The sequence below is a fragment of the Oncorhynchus gorbuscha genome, linkage group LG02 (genome assembly GCF_021184085.1).
Source record: "Oncorhynchus gorbuscha isolate QuinsamMale2020 ecotype Even-year linkage group LG02, OgorEven_v1.0, whole genome shotgun sequence".
NCBI lineage: Eukaryota > Metazoa > Chordata > Actinopteri > Salmoniformes > Salmonidae > Oncorhynchus > Oncorhynchus gorbuscha.
Window position 1 is genome coordinate 111,921,705 of NC_060174.1, and position 19,225 is coordinate 111,940,929.

General features: G+C 45.0%; 2 protein-coding genes across 5 annotated transcripts in view; both read left to right on the forward strand.

Moving 5' to 3' along the window:
• The window catches only part of LOC124015734 (inhibitor of apoptosis protein-like), a 90,502-nt gene extending 78,692 nt beyond the window's left edge, over positions 1-11,810 (forward strand). For 2 of the 4 annotated variants that reach the window (XM_046331172.1, XM_046331182.1), the window contains 2 exons: positions 9,823-9,864; positions 10,091-11,810. In XM_046331172.1, coding sequence (XP_046187128.1) covers positions 9,823-9,864; positions 10,091-10,284 — 236 coding nt within the window. In that variant the 3' untranslated portion in view covers positions 10,285-11,810. The remainder of the gene's footprint in view (positions 1-9,822; positions 9,865-10,090) is intronic. The other 2 variants (XM_046331190.1, XM_046331198.1) reach the window with 2 other exon arrangements.
• A 517-nt stretch (positions 11,811-12,327) lies between these two features.
• Positions 12,328-18,586, forward strand: LOC124015753 (60S ribosomal protein L23a). The gene is made up of 5 exons (XM_046331209.1): positions 12,328-12,424; positions 15,034-15,214; positions 16,147-16,323; positions 17,979-18,048; positions 18,290-18,586. Exons 1-5 carry the CDS (start codon positions 12,400-12,402, stop codon positions 18,302-18,304), a joined length of 468 nt encoding a protein of 155 aa, XP_046187165.1. The 5' UTR covers positions 12,328-12,399; the 3' UTR covers positions 18,305-18,586.
• Positions 18,587-19,225: the final 639 nt, after the last annotated feature.

Genomic DNA, 19,225 nt, shown 5'->3' on the forward strand with positions numbered 1-19,225 from the left:
ACTCTTGGGTCTACCCTGTCTAACCATCAGTTTTAGTGATCTTATTCCATCAATATGTCGATACCACTCCACAACCGATTTCAGGTCTTGACCAGTAATGTCCAATTGGGTGAGCAATGATGATCCTCCCCCACCAGACCAGACAGACTGCCCCTAGAACTACAGTTACACCAGACAGACAGACTGCCCCTGGAACTACAGTTACACCAGACAGACAGACTGCCCCTGGAACTACTGTTACACCAGACAGACAGACTGCCCCTGGAACTACTGTTACACCAGACCAGACAGACTGTCCCTAGAACTACTGTTACACCAGACGGACTTCTCCTAGAACTACTGTTACACCAGAAAGACTGCCCCTAGAACTACTGTTACACCAGACAGACAGACTGCCCCTAGAACTACTGTTACACCAGACAGACAGACTGCCCCTAGAACTACTGTTACACCAGACAGACAGACTGCCCCTAGAACTACTGTTACACCAGACAGACAGACTGCCCCTAGAACTACTGTTACACCAGACAGACAGACTGCCCCTAGAACTACTGTTACACCAGACAGAAAGACTGCCCCTAGATATACTGTTACACCAGACAGAAAGACTGCCCCTAGAACTACTGTTACACCAGACCAGACAGACTGCCCCTAGAACTACTGTTATACCAGACAGACAGACTGCCCCTAGAACTACTGTTACACCAGACAGAAAGACTGCCCCTAGAACTACTGTTACACCAGACAGAAAGACTGCCCCTAGAACTACTGTTACACCAGACAGAAAGACTGCCCCTAGAACTACTGTTACACCAGACAGAAAGACTGCCCCTAGAACTACTGTTACACCAGACAGAAAGACTGCCCCTAGATATACTGTTACACCAGACAGACTGTCCCTAGAACTACTGTTACACCAGACAGACAGACTGCCCCTAGATATACTGTTATACCAGACCAGACAGACTGCCCCTAGATATACTGTTACACCAGACCAGACAGACTGCCACTAGAACTACTGTTACACCAGACAGACTGACTGCCCCTAGAACTACTGTTACACCAGACAGACTGACTGCCCCTAGAACTACTGTTACACCAGACAGACTGCCCCTAAGAACTACTGTTACACCAGACAGAAAGACTGCCCCTAGATATACTGTTACACCAGACAGAAAGACTGCCCCTAGAACTACTGTTATACCAGACAGACAGACTGCCCCTAGAACTACTGTTACACCAGACCAGACTGCCCCTAGAACTACTGTTACACCAGACAGACTGCCCCTAGAACTACTGTTACACCAGACCAGACAGACTGCCCCTAGATCTACTGTTACACCAGACCAGACAGACAGACTGCCCCTAGAACTACTGTTACACCAGACAGACTGCCCCTAGAACTACTGTTACACCAGACCAGACTGCCCCTAGAACTACTGTTACACCAGACAGACTGCCCCTGGAACTACTCTTACACCAGACAGAGACTGCTCCTAGAAACTACTGTTACACCAGACCAGACAGACTGACTGCCCCTAGAACTACCGTTACACAAGATCAGACAGACTGCCCCTAAGAACTACTGTTATACCAGACCAGACTGCCCCTAGAACTACTGTTATATCAGACCAGACAGACTGCCCCTAGATATACTGTTACACCAGACAGAAAGACTGCCCCTAGAACTACTGTTACACCAGACAGAAAGACTGCCCCTAGAACTACTGTTACACCAGACAGCCTTTGCCCTTTTGGTATGACAAGACAGGTCTCACAGTTTTAGTTAAGCCTTCATCTCTGAGTCAGTCAAATACAGACAGTGAGATAAAACACAGCGGAATGGATAGACATTGTCCTTTCTTCTAATAGTACATGATTATGCAGTGATAGCCACAGGATTGGAGGAGTTGCAGGGTTTTGATTTGGAGGTTTTTAACAGAGTTGTGAGCTGGAGTAAAGCTGTGTAGAAACTGAAGTGTATTGCTTCTTCTGCAGAAACCCTTAATGCTACAGCTTCAACCATTCAGACCTCCTGAGGCCCTGTCCTCTGACTCCTTTCCACCACCGACTGGCCCTTCTCAACCAGGAGTGTTCAGCAAGCAGGGAGAGAGTACTATTACTGTAGATCAGGAACAGTTCCCCAGAAACAGTATACAGAAGGTGTCATATAGTAATGTAGGGCTGCCATGTAGTAACTCCCTCTCTTCTGCTTCTCCTCCAGACACAGAACAGCAGGGCTCCCGGGGTGGAGTGGAGCAGGCTCAGTGTGCTGTTGTCAAAGTACAACCAATAGGTGCATGATGATGGATGGTACTCCTAAATGCCAGTGTTGTCGGAGTGATTCCCAATCTGAGTCCCCTTCTAACATTTTAAAGACATGCCCACCACATGGATCTACTCCGACCCCACGCCTGGAACCTATAACTCACCCTAGGTCAGAGAGGGAGATTCAGGTCTGGAACCCATAACTCACCCTAGGTCAGAGAGGGAGATTCAGGTCTGGAACCCATAACTCACCCTAGGTCAGAGAGGGAGATTCAGGTCTGGAACCCATAACTCACCCTAGGTCAGAGAGGGAGATTCAGGTCTGGAACCCATAACTCACCCTAGGTCAGAGAGGGAGATTCAGGTCTGGAACCTATAACTCACCCTAGGTCAGAGAGGGAGATTCAGGTCTGGAACCCATAACTCACCCTAGGTCAGAGAGGGAGATTCAGGTCTGGAACCCATAACTCACCTTAGGTCAGAGAGGGAGATTCAGGTCTGGAACCCATAACTCACCCTAGGTCAGAGAGGGAGATTCAGGTCTGGAACCCATAACTCACCCTAGGTCAGAGAGGGAGATTCAGGTCTGGAACCCATAACTCACCCTAGGTCAGAGAGGGAGATACAGGTCTGGAACCCATAACGCCCTAGGTCAGAGAGGAACATTCAGGTCTGGAACCTATAACAAAGCCTAGGTCAGAGAGGAACATTCAGGTCTGGAACCTATAACAAAGCCTAGGTCAGAGAGGAACATTCAGGTCTGGAACCTATAACAAAGCCTAGGTCAGCGAGGAACATTCAGGTCTGGAACCTATAACAAAGCCTAGGTCAGAGAGGAACATTCAGGTCTGGAACCTATAACAAAGCCTAGGTCAGAGAGGAACATTCAGGTCTGGAACCTATAACAAAGCCTAGGTCAGAGAGGAACATTCAGGTCTGGAACCTATAACAAAGCCTAGGTCAGTGAGGAACATTCAGGTCTGGAACCTATAACAAAGCCTAGGTCAGAGAGGAACATTCAGGTCTGGAACCTATAACAAAGAATAGGTCAGAGAGGAACATTCAGGTCTGGAACCTATAACAAAGCCTAGGTCAGAGAGGAACATTCAGGTCTGGAACCTATAACAAAGCCTAGGTCAGAGAGGAACATTCAGGTCTGGAACCTATAACAAAGCCTAGGTCAGTGAGGAACATTCAGGTCTGGAACCTATAACAAAGCCTAGGTCAGAGAGGAACATTCAGGTCTGGAACCTATAACAAAGCCTAGGTCAGTGAGGAACATTCAGGTCTGGAACCTATAACAAAGCCTAGGTCAGAGAGGAACATTCAGGTCTGGAACCTATAACAAAGCCTAGGTCAGTGAGGAACATTCAGGTCTGGAACCTATAACAAAGCCTAGGTCAGAGAGGAACATTCAGGTCTGGAACCTATAACAAAGCCTAGGTCAGTGAGGAACATTCAGGTCTGGAACCTATAACAAAGCCTAGGTCAGAGAGGAACATTCAGGTCTGGAACCTATAACAAAGCCTAGGTCAGAGAGGAACATTCAGGTCTGGAACCTATAACAAAGCCTAGGTCAGTGAGGAACATTCAGGTCTGGAACCTATAACAAAGCCTAGGTCAGAGAGGAACATTCAGGTCTGGAACCTATAACAAAGCCTAGGTCAGAGAGGAACATTCAGGTCTGGAACCTATAACAAAGCCTAGGTCAGAGAGGAACATTCAGGTCTGGAACCTATAACAAAGCCTAGGTCAGAGAGGAACATTCAGGTCTGGAACCTATAACAAAGAATAGGTCAGAGAGGAACATTCAGGTCTGGAACCTATAACAAAGCCTAGGTCAGAGAGGAACATTCAGGTCTGGAACCTATAACAAAGCCTAGGTCAGAGAGGAACATTCAGGTGTGGGAAATACAGATAGATAAACCAACAGTGATTGTGGGGTATTCTAATCTAGCACGTATTCTAGAATTTTTAGATTCTAATGTACAGGTGGATAGTTTCCCTGGGGCCAACTTTTATCATATTAACAGTGTTTTCAAGAAGCTTCAATCAAACCCAATGACCGAGAAGATAGTGTTGTCTGTAGGCCTCAACAATTGTTTGGGGAGGCGAGTGCCAACTACATCTTGGAAGCAACTGCAGCAACTGTTGAGGACTAGTAAGGAGGCCTTTCCCAATGCAACAGTTTATGTACCATTTATACATTACTCAGATAGACCAGCTATCGATCAGCAGTGTATCTTACAGAAGCTGAATAAGGTCATAGTGGAGAGATGGGATTTTTTTAAATTACCTTAGTAAACTTAGGTTTCGCACAGACCCCTGGGATCCGGTTCACTGGAGTAGGGATACAGCTTCTGACATTGTAAAATACTGGCTAGAACAATGTAATGTTCACTTACAACTCCCCAACATTCTAACATTTAACCTTCCAAGATACCAGGAAAAGCTTTTTTATTCTACATTGATAATAATTCTCTGTACACAAACCTTGATATCAGATTAGGTCTACAAGCAGTTGCACATGCCTTTCAGAGGTATCCTGTTTAAGTCGACCGTAGAGAGTTATCCTGACCCCAGTCGACCGTAGAGAGTTATCCTGACCCCAGTCGACCATAGAGAGTTATCCTGACCCCAGTCGACCGTAGAGTTATCCTGACCCCAGTCGACCGTAGAGAGTTATCCTGACCCCAGTCGACCATAGAGAGTTATCCTGACCCCAGTCGACCGTAGAGTTATCCTGACCCCAGTCGACCGTAGAGAGTTATCCTGACCCCAGTCGACCATAGAGAGTTATCCTGACCCCAGTCGACCGTAGAGTTATCCTGACCCCAGTCGACCGTAGAGTTATCCTGACCCCAGTCGACCGTAGAGTTATCCTGACCCCAGTCGACCGTAGAGTTATCCTGACCCCAGTCGACCGTAGAGTTATCCTGACCCCAGTCGACCGTAGAGTTATCCTGACCCCAGTCGACCGTAGAGTTATCCTGACCCCAGTCGACCGTAGAGTTATCCTGACCCCAGTCGACCGTAGAGTTATCCTGACCCCAGTCGACCGTAGAGTTATCCTGACCCCAGTCGACCGTAGAGTTATCCTGACCCCAGTCGACCGTAGAGTTATCCTGACCCCAGTCGACCGTAGAGAGTTATCCTGACCCCAGTCGACCGTAGAGTTATCCTGAACTTGTTGGAGTTGAGCCTCACCAGAAACGACTGAGTTCAATGTGAAGTACTATCTCCAGGTACATGGTACGACCATATAGGAAAGACATTTGCACATTTGTACACAAGTTTTTGCGAAGAAAGTGTTTTTCTTAAATGTAAGACCTTACCATTGCTCTCTCTACCTCAGGTATCTGGCTGATTTTGTTTTGGACTGTGGGGAGGCTCCACCTCTGAATTCAGGGAATTCGTAAACATTTTGAACTTGCATCGCTATTACGCATATTTTGCAATACGAAACATTTTAACAATTGGCAACTACATTTTTCTTTATGGAAAAAGATAGACATGCCCTCTTTCACTAATGTAGTTTCCATCCAAAGCACACATGTAGAGGGTTGATCAAATCACAACTTATACTTTCCCACAGAATCTGTAGTATCCCTGGGGATATAGAGGAGGCCACAAGAAGTCTCTTCTCAGCCTTAAGGCCCAGGGGCTACTCCAGGAGGTTCCTGAGAGCGGTTGAGGTCAATCAGACCTTCTAGACCCATGGAGCATATCAGGTAGAGAGGGAAAACCGCCCTGTGGTTCCATTTGTGGGGACTTATTCTAAGGCTCTGGTGGGGCTGAACTTAAATAAAAGTTTCGACAGGCCCAGAATGATTGTGAGGCCAAGACAGAGGGTAATCTCAACCTATAGGAGCCTGATGGACATCCTAGTCTATTCAAGCCGGACTAAGAAGAAACAGATACAGAATGAATACTTTACCCAAACACAATCTCTGTCCAATAGGCATTCAGGCTTGGTGTTCCCAATCAGGCAAGTACAACTGGATACCGGAAATGTGGTTTATGTGATCGAGTGCCTTGTTTGTCATAAGCTCTATATTGGAAAGACACAAAACGCACTAGAATGCAGACTTAAACAACATCTATAGCACATTCAGTGATTTACTGGGCCATACGCACTACTCTCTATAGCGCCGAGCAGTTGCCATACCAGGCTGTAATGTAACCGGTCAAGAGGCTCTCGATGGTAAAGCCACAAGATGGCGCCGAAAGATGGCAGCTTCGCTTCTAGTCCCTTTTTTATGTATTATTTTTTAACCCTTATTCCCCATCCCCTATAACCCTTATTCCCCTATATCCATAACCCTTATTCCCATATAACCCTAATCCTTATTCCCCATCCTCTATAGCCCTTATTCCGCATCCCCTATAGCCCTTATTCCGCATTCCCTATAACCCTTATTCCCCTATAACCCTAACCCTTATTCCCATATAACCCTAATCCTTATTCCCCATCCCCTATAACCCTAACCTTTATTCCCCTATAACCCTTAGTCTCCTATATCCCTAACCCTTATTCCCCATCCCCTATAACCCTAACCCTTATTCCCCTATAACCCTAACCCTTATTCCCGATATCCCTAGTGTAAATAGCGTTTCAATCGGTTACGTCACTTGCTCTGAGACCTTGAAGTAGTAGTTCCCCTTGCTCTGCAAGGGCCGCGGCTCTTGTGGAGTGATGGGTAACGATGCTTCGAGGGTGAATGTTGTCGTTGTGTGCAGAAGGTCCCTGGTTCGCGCCCGGGTATGGGCGAGGGGACGGTTTAAAAATTATACTGTTACACTAGCCCTTATTCCCCATCCTCTATAACCCTAACCCTTATTCCTATCCCCTATAACCCTTATTCCCCTATAACCTTAACCCTTATTCCCCATCCCCTATAACCCTTATTCCCCTATAACCCTAACCCTTATTCCTATCCCCTTATTCCCCTATAACCTTAACCCTTATTCCCCATCCCCTATAACCCGAACCCTTATTCCCATATAACGCTAATCCTTATTCCCCATCCTCTATAGCCCTTATTCCCATCCCCTATAACCCTAACCCTTATAACCCTAACCCTTATAACCCTAACCCTTATTCCCCATCCCCTATAGCCCTTATTCCCCATCCCCTATAGCCCTTATTTCCCTTCCCCTATAGCCCTTATTTCCCTTCCCCTATAACCCTAACCCTTATTCCCCATACCCTATAGACCTTATTCCCCATCCCCTATATCCCTCACCCTTATTCCCCATCCCCTGTAACCCTAATCCTTATTTGGGGCGGAAGCGTAGCTTAGTGGTTAGAGCGTTGGACTAGGAACCGGAAGGTTGCGAGTTCAAACCCCCGAGCTGACAAGGTACAAATCTGTCGTTCTGCCCCTGAACAGGCAGTTAACCCACTGTTCCCAGGCCGTCATTGAAAATAAGAATGTGTTCTTAACTGACTTGCCTGGTTAAATAAAGGTTAAAAAATATAATAATAATAATAATAATAATAATTCCCCATCCCCTATAGCCCTTATTCCGCATCCCCTATAACCCTTATTCCCCATCCCCTATAGCCTGTATTCCCCATCCCCTATAGCCCTTATTCCCCTATAACCCTAGCCCTTATTCCCCATCCTCTATAACCCTTATTCCCCTATAGCCCTTATTCCCCATCCCCTATAGCCTGTATTCCCCATCCCCTATAGCCCTTATTCCCCTATAACCCTAACCCTTATTCCCCTATAACCCTAACTCTTATTCCCCTATAACCCTAACTCTTATTCCCCATCCCCTACAACCCTAACCCTTATTCCCCATCCCCATCCCCTGTGACCCTAACCCTTATTCCCCACCCTAACCCTGAGTTCTAACCCCATATCTAACTGTACCCCCAAACCCCCCGAGCTCTAACCCTAACCCCCATACCTAACCGTACAACAGAGCTCCAACCCCCTGAGCTCTAACCCTAAACCCATACCTAACCGTACCCCCCTGAGCTCTAACCCCCATACCTAACTGTACCCCCAAACCCCCCTGAGCTCTAACCCTAACCCCCATACCTAACCGTACAACAGAGCTCCAACACCCCGCGAGCTCCAACACCCCGCGAGCTCCAACCCCCTGAGCTCTAACCCCCATACCTAACTGTACCCCCAAACCCCTCTGAGCTCTAACCCTAACCCCCATACCTAACCGTACCCCCCCCCCCCTGAGCTCTAACCCCTAGGGAGATCCAGTCCCTTTTCCCACATAAGTTTAGTTGATGCTTTTACCTACAACTATAATGGTTTTGAATATATTCCCCTATTTTCTTATGGTAGAATCACTCCTCCCCCTATTCTTCTTTTTCTTGTGTTTTTTTCTAGGTCATTCTTAGCAATTAGAAGGGATGGTTATATGTACCTGTGCTAGCTTAACATCTACAGATGTCGATGGAGCAGAGATGCTCTGCTTTTTTGTTGTTGTTGACACAACACACCAAAAAGCATGTTCTGCTGAATCTAGTCTAATCTTGATTATTGTCCAGTCGTGTGGTCCAGTGCTGCAAAGAAAGATCTAGTTAAGCTGCAGGTGCTGAAAAATCCCAAATTGTTTGCATAGTCAACTTACACACAGCTCTGACACACACACTTACCCCACCAGACATGCCACCAGGGGTCTTTTCACAGTCCCCAAATCCAGAACACATTCAAGGAAGCGTACAGTATTATATAGAGCCCTTATTGCATGGAACTTCCTTCTCTCATATTGCTCAAATAAACAACAAACCTGGTTTCAACAAACAGATAAAGCAACACCTCACGGCACAACGCCTCTCCCATATTTGACCTAGATAGTTTGTGTGTATTGATATGTAGGCTACGTGTGCCTTTTTGAAAATGTATGTAGTTCTGTCCTTGAGCTGTTCTTGTCCATTATGTCATGTTTCATGTGGAACAGCTAATGGGGATCCTAATAAAATACCAATTACCAAAAATACCTTCACCTATCCTGCACAGAGACCTCTGGGTAAAACATCACCTCTGACCCCTAACCTGCTAGAGACCTCTGGATAAAACATCACCTCATTCGTAAGGTCACGTTCCCCTGCTCAGACGTTATATGCATTAAGCAATGTTTGCGTGCCACAGCATCAACTGTGCTGTCGGGCTCTCCCTAGTCCCCTAACCAGTAGTCTCATGGGCCCTAACCCCTCACTCCCTAACTCCTAGCCCCCTAACCCCTCACTCCCTAGTTCCCTAAATCCTAGCCCCATGAACTCTCACTCCTTAGTTCCCTGACTCCTAGCCCCCTAACTCCCTAAACAGTAGTCCAGTCCTCCAGGTTTGGCAGGGGTGGAGAGATGTTCTGACCATGTCACTGTGAGAATGATTGGTGGGTAGAGCTGGGGTCAGGAGTTCAGGAACACAACTGATCTAGGTAGGCAATCAAATCTATGTAATAAAGCCCTACTCCGTGACATCAGAGTGACATCATGTCTAGCCTAGTTAGTCTCAGTTCAGTCCAACTCAGTTTCATTTCAGACTTCTGTTTAATTCTTGTTCTCAATGCACCTTTCAGCCCAGGCAAATGAAGCCGCATCACCGAGTCAAGATCTCTCAGGTACACACACTTTCACATACACACACTAGGCTGCTTTCAGCTGTGGCTGAGGCCGGCTGACCTTGGAACTGGGATGGGTTGGGTCAGTCTCCTCATCCAATGGGAAGGGGGAGGGGGGCGGGGGCATGTCTGTTTTATGTCTCTCCATTCTTACATCTCTATTCTTCCATCTCTCTCCCCCCTCCCTCCTCTCCCCTCCTCCTCCTCTCCCCCTCCTCCCCTCCAGACCTGCCGATGGAGGAGCAGCTACGGCGCCTGCAGGAGGAGCGGACCTGTAAGGTGTGTATGGACAAGGAGGTGAACATTGTCTTCATCCCTTGTGGTCACCTGGTGGTCTGTAAGGAGTGTGCTCCCTCTCTGAGGAAATGTCCCATCTGCAGAGGACTGGTCAAGGGCACCGTCCGAACCTTCCTCTCCTAGAAGACCTCCAGGAACCAGGGACCCTCCCTGAGGAAATGTCCCATCTGCAGAGGACTGGTCAAGGGCACCGTCCGAACCTTCCTCTCCTAGAAGACCTCCAGGAACCAGGGACCCTCCCTGAGGAAATGTCCCTTCTGCAGAGGACTGGTCAAGGGCACCGTCCGAACCTTCCTCTCCTAGAAGACCTCCAGGAAACAGGGCCCCTCCCAGCACTGTCAAACTTCTTTGACCTAGTCTCCTATCTAACCCTAGAGAATAGCTACCAACAGTCTATTCTAAACGTGTCATTCTCTATTCCTGGACGGCTGTGTTTGCTGGTTTTTCTGATCTCCTTTCATTTCTTGTCCAATGAATTCCTAGAGAACCAGGTGAGGGGAGTTCCTATTTAATCAATAAAGACCTAGACAGTCAGGTGAGGGGAGTTGCTAACTAATCAATAAAGACCTAGACAGTCAGGTGAGGGGCGGTACTATTTAATCAATAAAGACCTAGACAGTCAGGTGAGGGAAGTTCCTATTTAATCAATAAAGACCTAGACAGTCAGGTGAGGGGCGGTACTATTTAATCAATAAAGACCTAGACAGTCAGGTGAGGGGAGTTCCTATTTAATCAATAAAGACCTAGACAGTCAGGTGAGGGGATTTGCTAACTAATCAATAAAGACCTAGACAACCAGGTGAGGGGATTTCCTAACTAATCAATAAAGACCTAGACAGTCAGGTGAGGGGATTTCCTAACTAATCAATAAAGACCTAGACAACCAGGTGAGGGGATTTCCTATTTAATCAATAAAGACTTAGACAACCAGGTGAGGGGAGTTCCTATTTAATCAATAAAGACCTAGACAGTCAGGTGAGGGGAGTTCCTATTTAATCAATAAAGACCTAGACAGTCAGGTGAGGGGATTTACTAACTAATCAATAAAGACCAAGACAACCAGGTGAGGGGATTTCCTAACTAATCAGTGACCTTTTATTGATCAATCAAGTACAAGAGAGTAGTGAAAACCCGCAGACACTCGACCCTCGAGGACTGGAGTTTGACACTATCCCATAAGCAACAACTCTACAATCTCACCGTCTCTATTCATATCGGAATGTAGCCTGTTAAACCTACCTGCTTAACTATTAACTAATATGTTCCTGTGTAGATATACACATTACAGAACTCTGTAGGAATGCATGAGGTTATATAAAGGCATAACTATAATTGTCCTATGTAATCAGTCCATTGATAGAGCATACCACTACTTCCTGTAGTTGTAGTTTCAACTCGACAGATGTGTAGTAACCAGTGAAGGCCCTGCATCCTGAATAGCACCCTATTCCCTATTTTGGGCACATTGGGAACTGGTTAAAAGTAGTGCACCATATAGCAAATAAGATGCCATTTGGAACGCAGGGCAGCCAGTCAAGGCCCTCTCATGTAAATGCTAGGTTGACTATTCTGCTGTTGAATGTTTCAAATAAATGCTAGGTTGACTATTCTGCTGTTGAATGTTTCAAATAAATGCTAGGTTGACTATTCTGCTGTTGAACGTCTCACATTTCTAATGATTTTCTTCTGGAAAGATATGTTGGAAAATCTTTTAAGTAAGATGTATCATTCATTCCAAATAATATTTTTTTCTTAACTGACATGCCTGGTTGAATAAAGGTTCAATTTAAAATAATAAATACAACCTGATATTCTCAACACCAGACCACTGTCACATCTAACAAACAACACATAGTGAGCTGTAGTCCACTGAGCTATAGTTCCCATGTAGCAGAATCATAGTTGGCTGTTGTCCACTACTGTACAGTTCCTTTGTAGTCCACTGAGCAATAGTTCCCATGTACCAGTACCAGGAGCTAGTTTCTTATGACAAATGTTTTTAGGGGTGCAACTGAGCTACAGTTTCTGTGTAGCAGAATCATAGTTAGCTGTTCTCCACTGAGCTACAGTTCCTATGTAGCAGTATGTAATTCCAAATATTTTTGGACTCATCCGAGAAATGGTGACCTTTAACTACAAGTACAATGATGCAGTTCGCCAGTCTCGCGATATGTGAGTTCCGGTTTCTCGCCCCTGTATTATAGCTGCGGAAACCCCAATCATTCTTCCTTTCTCAACATGGCACCGAAGGCGAAGAAGGAAGGTTCGTGAATCTGTACATTGTTTTCCCGTAAAGTCAGATAAAATACACAACCACGTATGTTCTATGTACATGTTTACCAAGATTAATATATAGCTATATTATACCGATGAAAATCACAGACGTGCTTATTTTGTCTACGGTCACTAAATGTGGAACGGTGCAACCGGCTGGCAGCGACGTTAGGCTATGCTATTTAGCTAACTTCAACGTTGGCTTATCTATCATTTCTAATTCCTCCTGGTTAAACACTGGACTCTGGTGTCTGTGTGGTATAATAATCGTTTCTAAGGCCCTGTTAAGTTGTGCACGTGTTGGTTTAGTCAGGTCCGTATTAACGCAGATGCCCCATAGTGCTGTGTGGCAGAGACATGTGCAGTTGAAGCTGGGCTTAATGTTAGCGAGCTACTACATTTGATGGGACCGAAACGTTTCTATTATTGTACAAGTACATGATCTACTATCAAAATGCCCATTGTGTTGTCATAACTAGTTAGTTAACGTGCTTCAGTTGATATAGTTGGATGTGACTACCGGGTCTAGTCGTCATGTAACGTTATTAAACCGAACACCAGACCGGGTGTGCGTCATCGCTCTCAAGACACGCAGGCTGAATTATCAAAATTAACTATTAACAAACTATTCGTTTTGGGACATGTCGACGCATGAAACATTCATGGCATTTTAGCAAGCAAGCTTGCTGTTTCTAGTTGCTTTGTTTTGGGATATAAACATTGGGTTTAGTTTACCTTAAATGCACAAGGTCCTCTACCACAACAATTAATCCATACAATGTGAAACTTAATAGGACTTTATAGGACTTACAATGATTTCAGAAGATCGGCTTTAGAGTTTGCTGTGGCTCCTAAAGTATTTAGCAACAGAATAAACTTCCTGACGCCAGTCTATTTGTTTGCATTGTTTCAATGTGTTGTGTATTGAAAGTGTTTCTCTTGCTTTTTTTCATGCAATGTTTGACTGTAAATTCAACATTGCTTCAAATTGTGTAAACTATGAACAAGTAAGTCTGTCACATATTTAGAAAAAATATCAACGTGACCCAAAAATAAAATTATTGGTTTTAATTGCTTAACAAGTCATTTTTGTCTTATGGCAGCCAGGAATTGTTTCAAGTAGACCTACAGATTATGCCATTATTTAAACGTGAAGTTGAAAGTTAAATATTGTTTCCATGTGCCTACTATGTTAATGTTTAGGTTATTGGTTAGGGTACTGTGAAATGTGAGCTTTTAGATAACATTAACAATGGACTTGTTGGTGGTTTAGCAACACAACTATTTAATTTTACCTTTATTTAACCAGGCAAGTCAGTTAAGAACATATTCTTATTTTCAATGTCGGCCTGGGAACAGTGGGTTAATTGCCTGTTCAGGGGCAGAACGACAGATTTGTACCTTGTCAGCTTGGGGGTTTGAACTCGCAACCTTCCGGTTACTAGTCCAAAGCTCTAACCTCTAGGCTACCCTAGCTTAATTATAAACACTGATTGACAATAAATTTCACATACTGTTGTGCAAATGGAATAGACAACAGGTAGAAATTATAGGCAATTAGCAAGACACCCCCAATAAAGGAGTGTTTCTTCAGGTGGTGACCACAGACCACTTCTCAGTTCCTATGCTTCCTGGCTGATGTTTTGGTCACTTGAATGCTGGCGGTGTTTTCACTCTAGTGGTAGCATGAGACGGAGTCTACAACCCACCCAAATGGCTGATAAATTTGAAAATTGATCAATTTGATTTCCATTGATAATTTGTGATTTGTCAGCACATTCAACTATGTAAAGAGAACTATTTAATAAGAATAATTCATTCAGATCTAGGATGTTATTTTAGTGTTCCCTTTATTTTTTTGTGCAGTGTATTTCAGTTTTTTAATATTTTCAAAACTGTTTTTGCTTTGTCACTATGGGGTATTGTGTGTAGATTGACTATTTAATCAATTTTGGAATAAGTCTAATGTAACAATGTGGGAAAAGTCAAGGGTCTGAATACTTTCCGAAAGCGCTGTATATTCATTCACCTATGAGATTTGTCTGTCACGGGAGATACAAATTGTTGTTGTATATTTAGTGGAGATTCTGTGTGTGTTAAGTGCTGGAGGGCAAACCGTGATCTAATTAATGAGTTGTTGTACCAGTGGTCTGAGGCAGGTGTTACCTGTGATTTCAAGTGCAACATTAATAAAGACTGTTTTGCAAAATGGCAACCTGTTCTACCGATTGACGTAGCCTGAAGATGTTTTGGGGAAATCTGTCCCAGAACACTGTTAGGTTTTTAGATTCCCCCCTGTTCTACCGATGGACGTAGCCTGAAGATGTTTTGGGGAAATCTGTCCCAGAACACTGTTAGGTTTTTAGATTCCCCGTTAGACTGTGGTCCATGATGGGGTGACTAGTTCGTTCTTCTGCTCAGAGAAATCAATGTGAATTCCTACTTAAATCCCACATTCCTGTTAGATTTCTTCGTAACTGGATTTGGTGTTTAGATGCCTGGATGATAGAAATCTGTTTTTAACACCCCCCCACTAACCAGTTAATGTACCCCGTCCTTGTTAGGAGTCCCTGCCTAACGTCTTGTCTCCCTCTGTAGCTGTCCCTGCCAAAACCGAGGCCAAGGTGAAGGCCCTGAAGGCCAAGAAGGCTGTTCTGAAAGGAGTCCACAGCCAGAGGAAGAAGAAGATTAGAACCTCCCCAACCTTCCGCCGCCCCAAAACCCTGCGCCTCCGCAGACAACCCAAGTACCCCCGCAAGAGTGCCCCGCGCAGAAACAAGTAAGTATTTAAAATTATACAGTACATGCACACTTGTTTGACTTGTACTTTGTGAAAGTGCTCTATACAGAATATTGTCTGCTAGGGGCAATTCCCTCCTTATAAACCACTGATGGTTCAGGTCAGTTTGTCTGCTAGGGGGGATTCCCTCCTTATAAACCACTGATGGTTCAGGTCAGTTTGTCTGCTAGGAGGGATTTCCTGTAAAGCAGGACAGCAGACATGTTGGTCTCAGCTAAAGGCTGTGTAGGTAAGGTCAGGTCCATATTCACAGTGTCTGAGTAGAAGTGCTGCCCTAGGATTTCTCCAGTCTTATTCAACGTGATCTAGAAGTCCAAATGGATTGTCGATCAGAACTCCTCGCTGCTTTGTGGACGTGGTAATACTGCTCCTTCATATGTAGGTCTTCTCCTGCAAGGATGTAACATGTTGGCTTGCAGAGGGGCCATTTGAAGGATTTAGATTGGCTCCTAGGTTTGGATCACACTGGTCTAATGAACTGCTCTCCTTACCCCACCCTTCCTCCTCCCTTTCCACACGTCTTCCTCCTCCCTTTCCACACGTCTTCCTCCTCCCTTTCCACACGTCTTCCTCCTCCCTTTCCACACGTCTTCCTCCTCCCTTTCCACACGTCTTCCTCCTCCCTTTCCACACGTCTTCCTCCTCCCTTTCCACACGTCTTCCTCCTCCCTTTCCACACGTCTTCCTCCTCCCTTTCCACACGTCTTCCTCCTCCCTTTCCACACGTCTTCCTCCTCCCTTTCCACACGTCTTCCTCCTCCCTTTCCACACGTCTTCCTCCTCCCTTTCCACACGTCTTCCTCCTCCCTTTCCACACGTCTTCCTCCTCCCTTTCCACACGTCTTCCTCCTCCCTTTCCACACGTCTTCCTCCTCCCTTTCCACACGTCTTCCTCCTTTTTTCTCTCCCAGGTTGGACCACTATGCCATCATTAAGTTCCCTCTGACAACAGAGTCTGCCATGAAGAAGATCGAGGACAACAACACCCTCGTCTTCATTGTAGACGTCAAGGCCAACAAGCATCAGATCAAACATGCAGTCAAGAAGCTCTACGACATTGACGTGGCCAAGGTCAACACACTCATCAGGTAAATAACCATTTAATATATCCTGACATTACTAACCTGAATGTAGTCCAGGCATCACTACCGCTAAACTGACTTGTCCCATTAGACTCCATAGATGCATGCTGTACTGCCTGCTTGTCTGACCTGGCCACCTAGTACATTTGCCCATTACCTTTGTAGCTGTAGTGGAGTTTGTTTAATGGATGCCTCCATGTTGAGCCGTGAGGTCAGAGTAGGGGTTTGAGGCAATCTGACAGAAGAGGGTGGCCCTGGTTTAGGGCTGACCCCATTTAGTCTATTGCTTGCTTGATTGGCTATTCGTCGACCCAAGATTTAGTTAGTAGAGTAGTCGCAAATTGATTATTTTCCCATGGTTCACAAGACAGCGGTCTGATTTGCTCCTTTTGGGGGCTGACAACAGCTCTGGTGGACATTCCTGCAGTCAGCATGCCAATTACACGCTCCTTCAACTTGAAACATCAGTGACATGTGTGATGTAACAAAACGGCACATTTTACAGTGGCCTTTTATTGTTCCCAGCACAAGGTGCACCTGTGTAATGATCATGCTGATTAAACAGCTTCTTGATATGTCACACCTGTCAGATGGATGGATTATCTTAGCAAAGGAGAAAGGCTCGCTAACAGGGATGTAAAACCCTTTGTGCACAATTTGAAATTTTGAAATTAAATAACAGGAGCTTTTAAATAATGATCCTAAACAATAAATGAACAGCAATTAACAAATGCATGCAACTGTTTTTAGTCTTTGCTGTAATATAGGCTTTATTTTCTCGTTAGAACAGACTTATTTCTTTAACACTTGCACCAATACACTCCGTTGTCTGGATCCCCAATATTTTCCACAACTAAATCAAATGTCTTCCACAGATCTGACTTCCCCATTCCCTCCTGAGTACCCAGTAAACATCCCCCCCATTACGAGTGTCTTTTTCACGTCCTCTGCATCATTTTGTTGTTACCGCATTGAGTTTAGACCCAATTTATTGATGTGATTATGATAGGCTCTAAGTTAGGCCCTATTGGTCACACGTGATATGTACATGTTTCACGTAAAGAGAGCAAGGGTTGAGGCAATAGAATGTTTTTCTTAAACAAATGAGGGATTTCGTTAACACAACCTTTTAGTCAGAAACAAGTAAAAGTAAATAGCTATAATTATTTTGCAACCTCAACCCCAGCAGCACCATAAACACTTTCTGTGGTACCTGTTCGCTGCAGCACGGAGGAGACACGTGTGCCGGTCACACCGGCACTCGCTGTCAGGTTTTAACACCATGTGGCCATAAGACGCCTGGCTCCAGGGGTCTGATTTAATCAAACTGAGCTTTAAGCATTAGACAAGCTCAGTGCATATAGTTGCGTTTATCCAAACATGGGGTGTCTATGTATGAAAAAATACATCTTAAAGTAGTTTGGTTGAAAGAATAGACAACTTTCGGTCGACCAATATTTTTGTTCCGGGACAGCTGGTTGAAGTTACCCAGTGAAGAGTTATTTATGATGCCCCCCCCCCATTGCTGGGTGTTGGTTCAGTCCCAGTGTAGATGTCGTCAAAGGAACCACTTATACAATTGGGAAATGGGAGTTCTTTATCCCACTGACATCTGAAACACAAACGAGGCCATACGTTCTAACAATCCTCTCTCGTCCAAGGCCTGATGGTGAGAAGAAGGCGTATGTCCGTCTGGCTCCAGATTACGATGCGTTGGATGTTGCTAATAAGGTGAGACTGACAGTAATGTCTCGATAGCCCCCCACCCCCAACAGCAGACATTTGTATTGTAACCCAGACTAACTCACCTGATTCAACTCATCAAGGTGAATAGTTGACAAGTTGAATCTGGTGTCCTTGTCCAGGCTCCAACAGACCACCTTCACTGTGACTCATTATATAAAGACTGTCTATAGTGATGCTTTATAACTGCCCTATGAGTCCTGGCTAATACCTGTCTCGTCTGTTCCAGATTGGCATCATATAAACGGCTGCTGGGGAGATGTACAGAGGAATAAAAGTTTGTAAAAACGTACCGCTCTCTTGTCCCGTATGTTATTGGTTGATTATCATCTGTTCTGTTTGGTGGGATGTTCTGATGTGAGTTCTCTATAATATTAAATACATCTGTTATAAAGCTACACACATCCCATGACTTGCAGGTGATTGGTGCAAGAAATTAACTAACAATTAATGGATGGATACCTGCACAATTAATATTTCCGTTTTGGTGTTGAAATGTTGTACAATAAAACATGTGCATCCCTCAGTCTGCAGCTATCTTTATTATATATAAACTATCAATACAGCAGTATGTCGACACCCCTTCAAATGAGTGGATTCAGCTATTTCAGCCTAAAATCGAGTACACCACCATGCAATCCCCATAGAGAAACGTTGACAGTAGAATGGCCTTACTGAAGAGCTCTGTGACAACGTGGTACCATCATAGGATGCCACCTTTCCAAGTCAGTTTGTCAAATGTCTGCCCTGCTAGAGCTGCCCTGATCAACTAAGTGCTGTTATTGTGAAGCGGAAATGTCTATGAGCAAATCAAATTTATTTATATAGCCCTTCGTACATCAGCTGATATCTCAAAGTGCTGTACAGAAACCCAGCCTAAAAGCAACAACTGCTCAGCTGTGAAGTGGTAGGTCACAGAGCGCAACCGTTGAGTCGTGTACCACGTCTGTCGTCGGTTGCAACACTCAGTAGAGTTCTAAATCGTCTCTGGAAGTAACATCAACACAACTTTGCCTGGAGCGTCATGAAATGGGTTTTCATGGCCGAGACCAAGACCACAATGCGCAATGCCAAGCATCGGCTGGAGTGGTGTGAACACTTGCCACCATTGGACTCTGGAGCAGTGGAAACACAATTCTCTGGAGTGATGAATCGTGCTGCACCA

Bases quoted from the DNA above. Each gene is read 5' to 3' on its own strand.
- LOC124015753 (XM_046331209.1), top strand. From the start codon at position 12,400: ATGGCACCGAAGGCGAAGAAGGAAG. The intron at 15,215-16,146 runs GTAAGTATTTAA...TTTCTCTCCCAG, and splicing joins AGTGCCCCGCGCAGAAACAA to GTTGGACCACTATGCCATCA. The intron at 16,324-17,978 runs GTAAATAACCAT...CTCTCGTCCAAG, and splicing joins AAGGTCAACACACTCATCAG to GCCTGATGGTGAGAAGAAGG.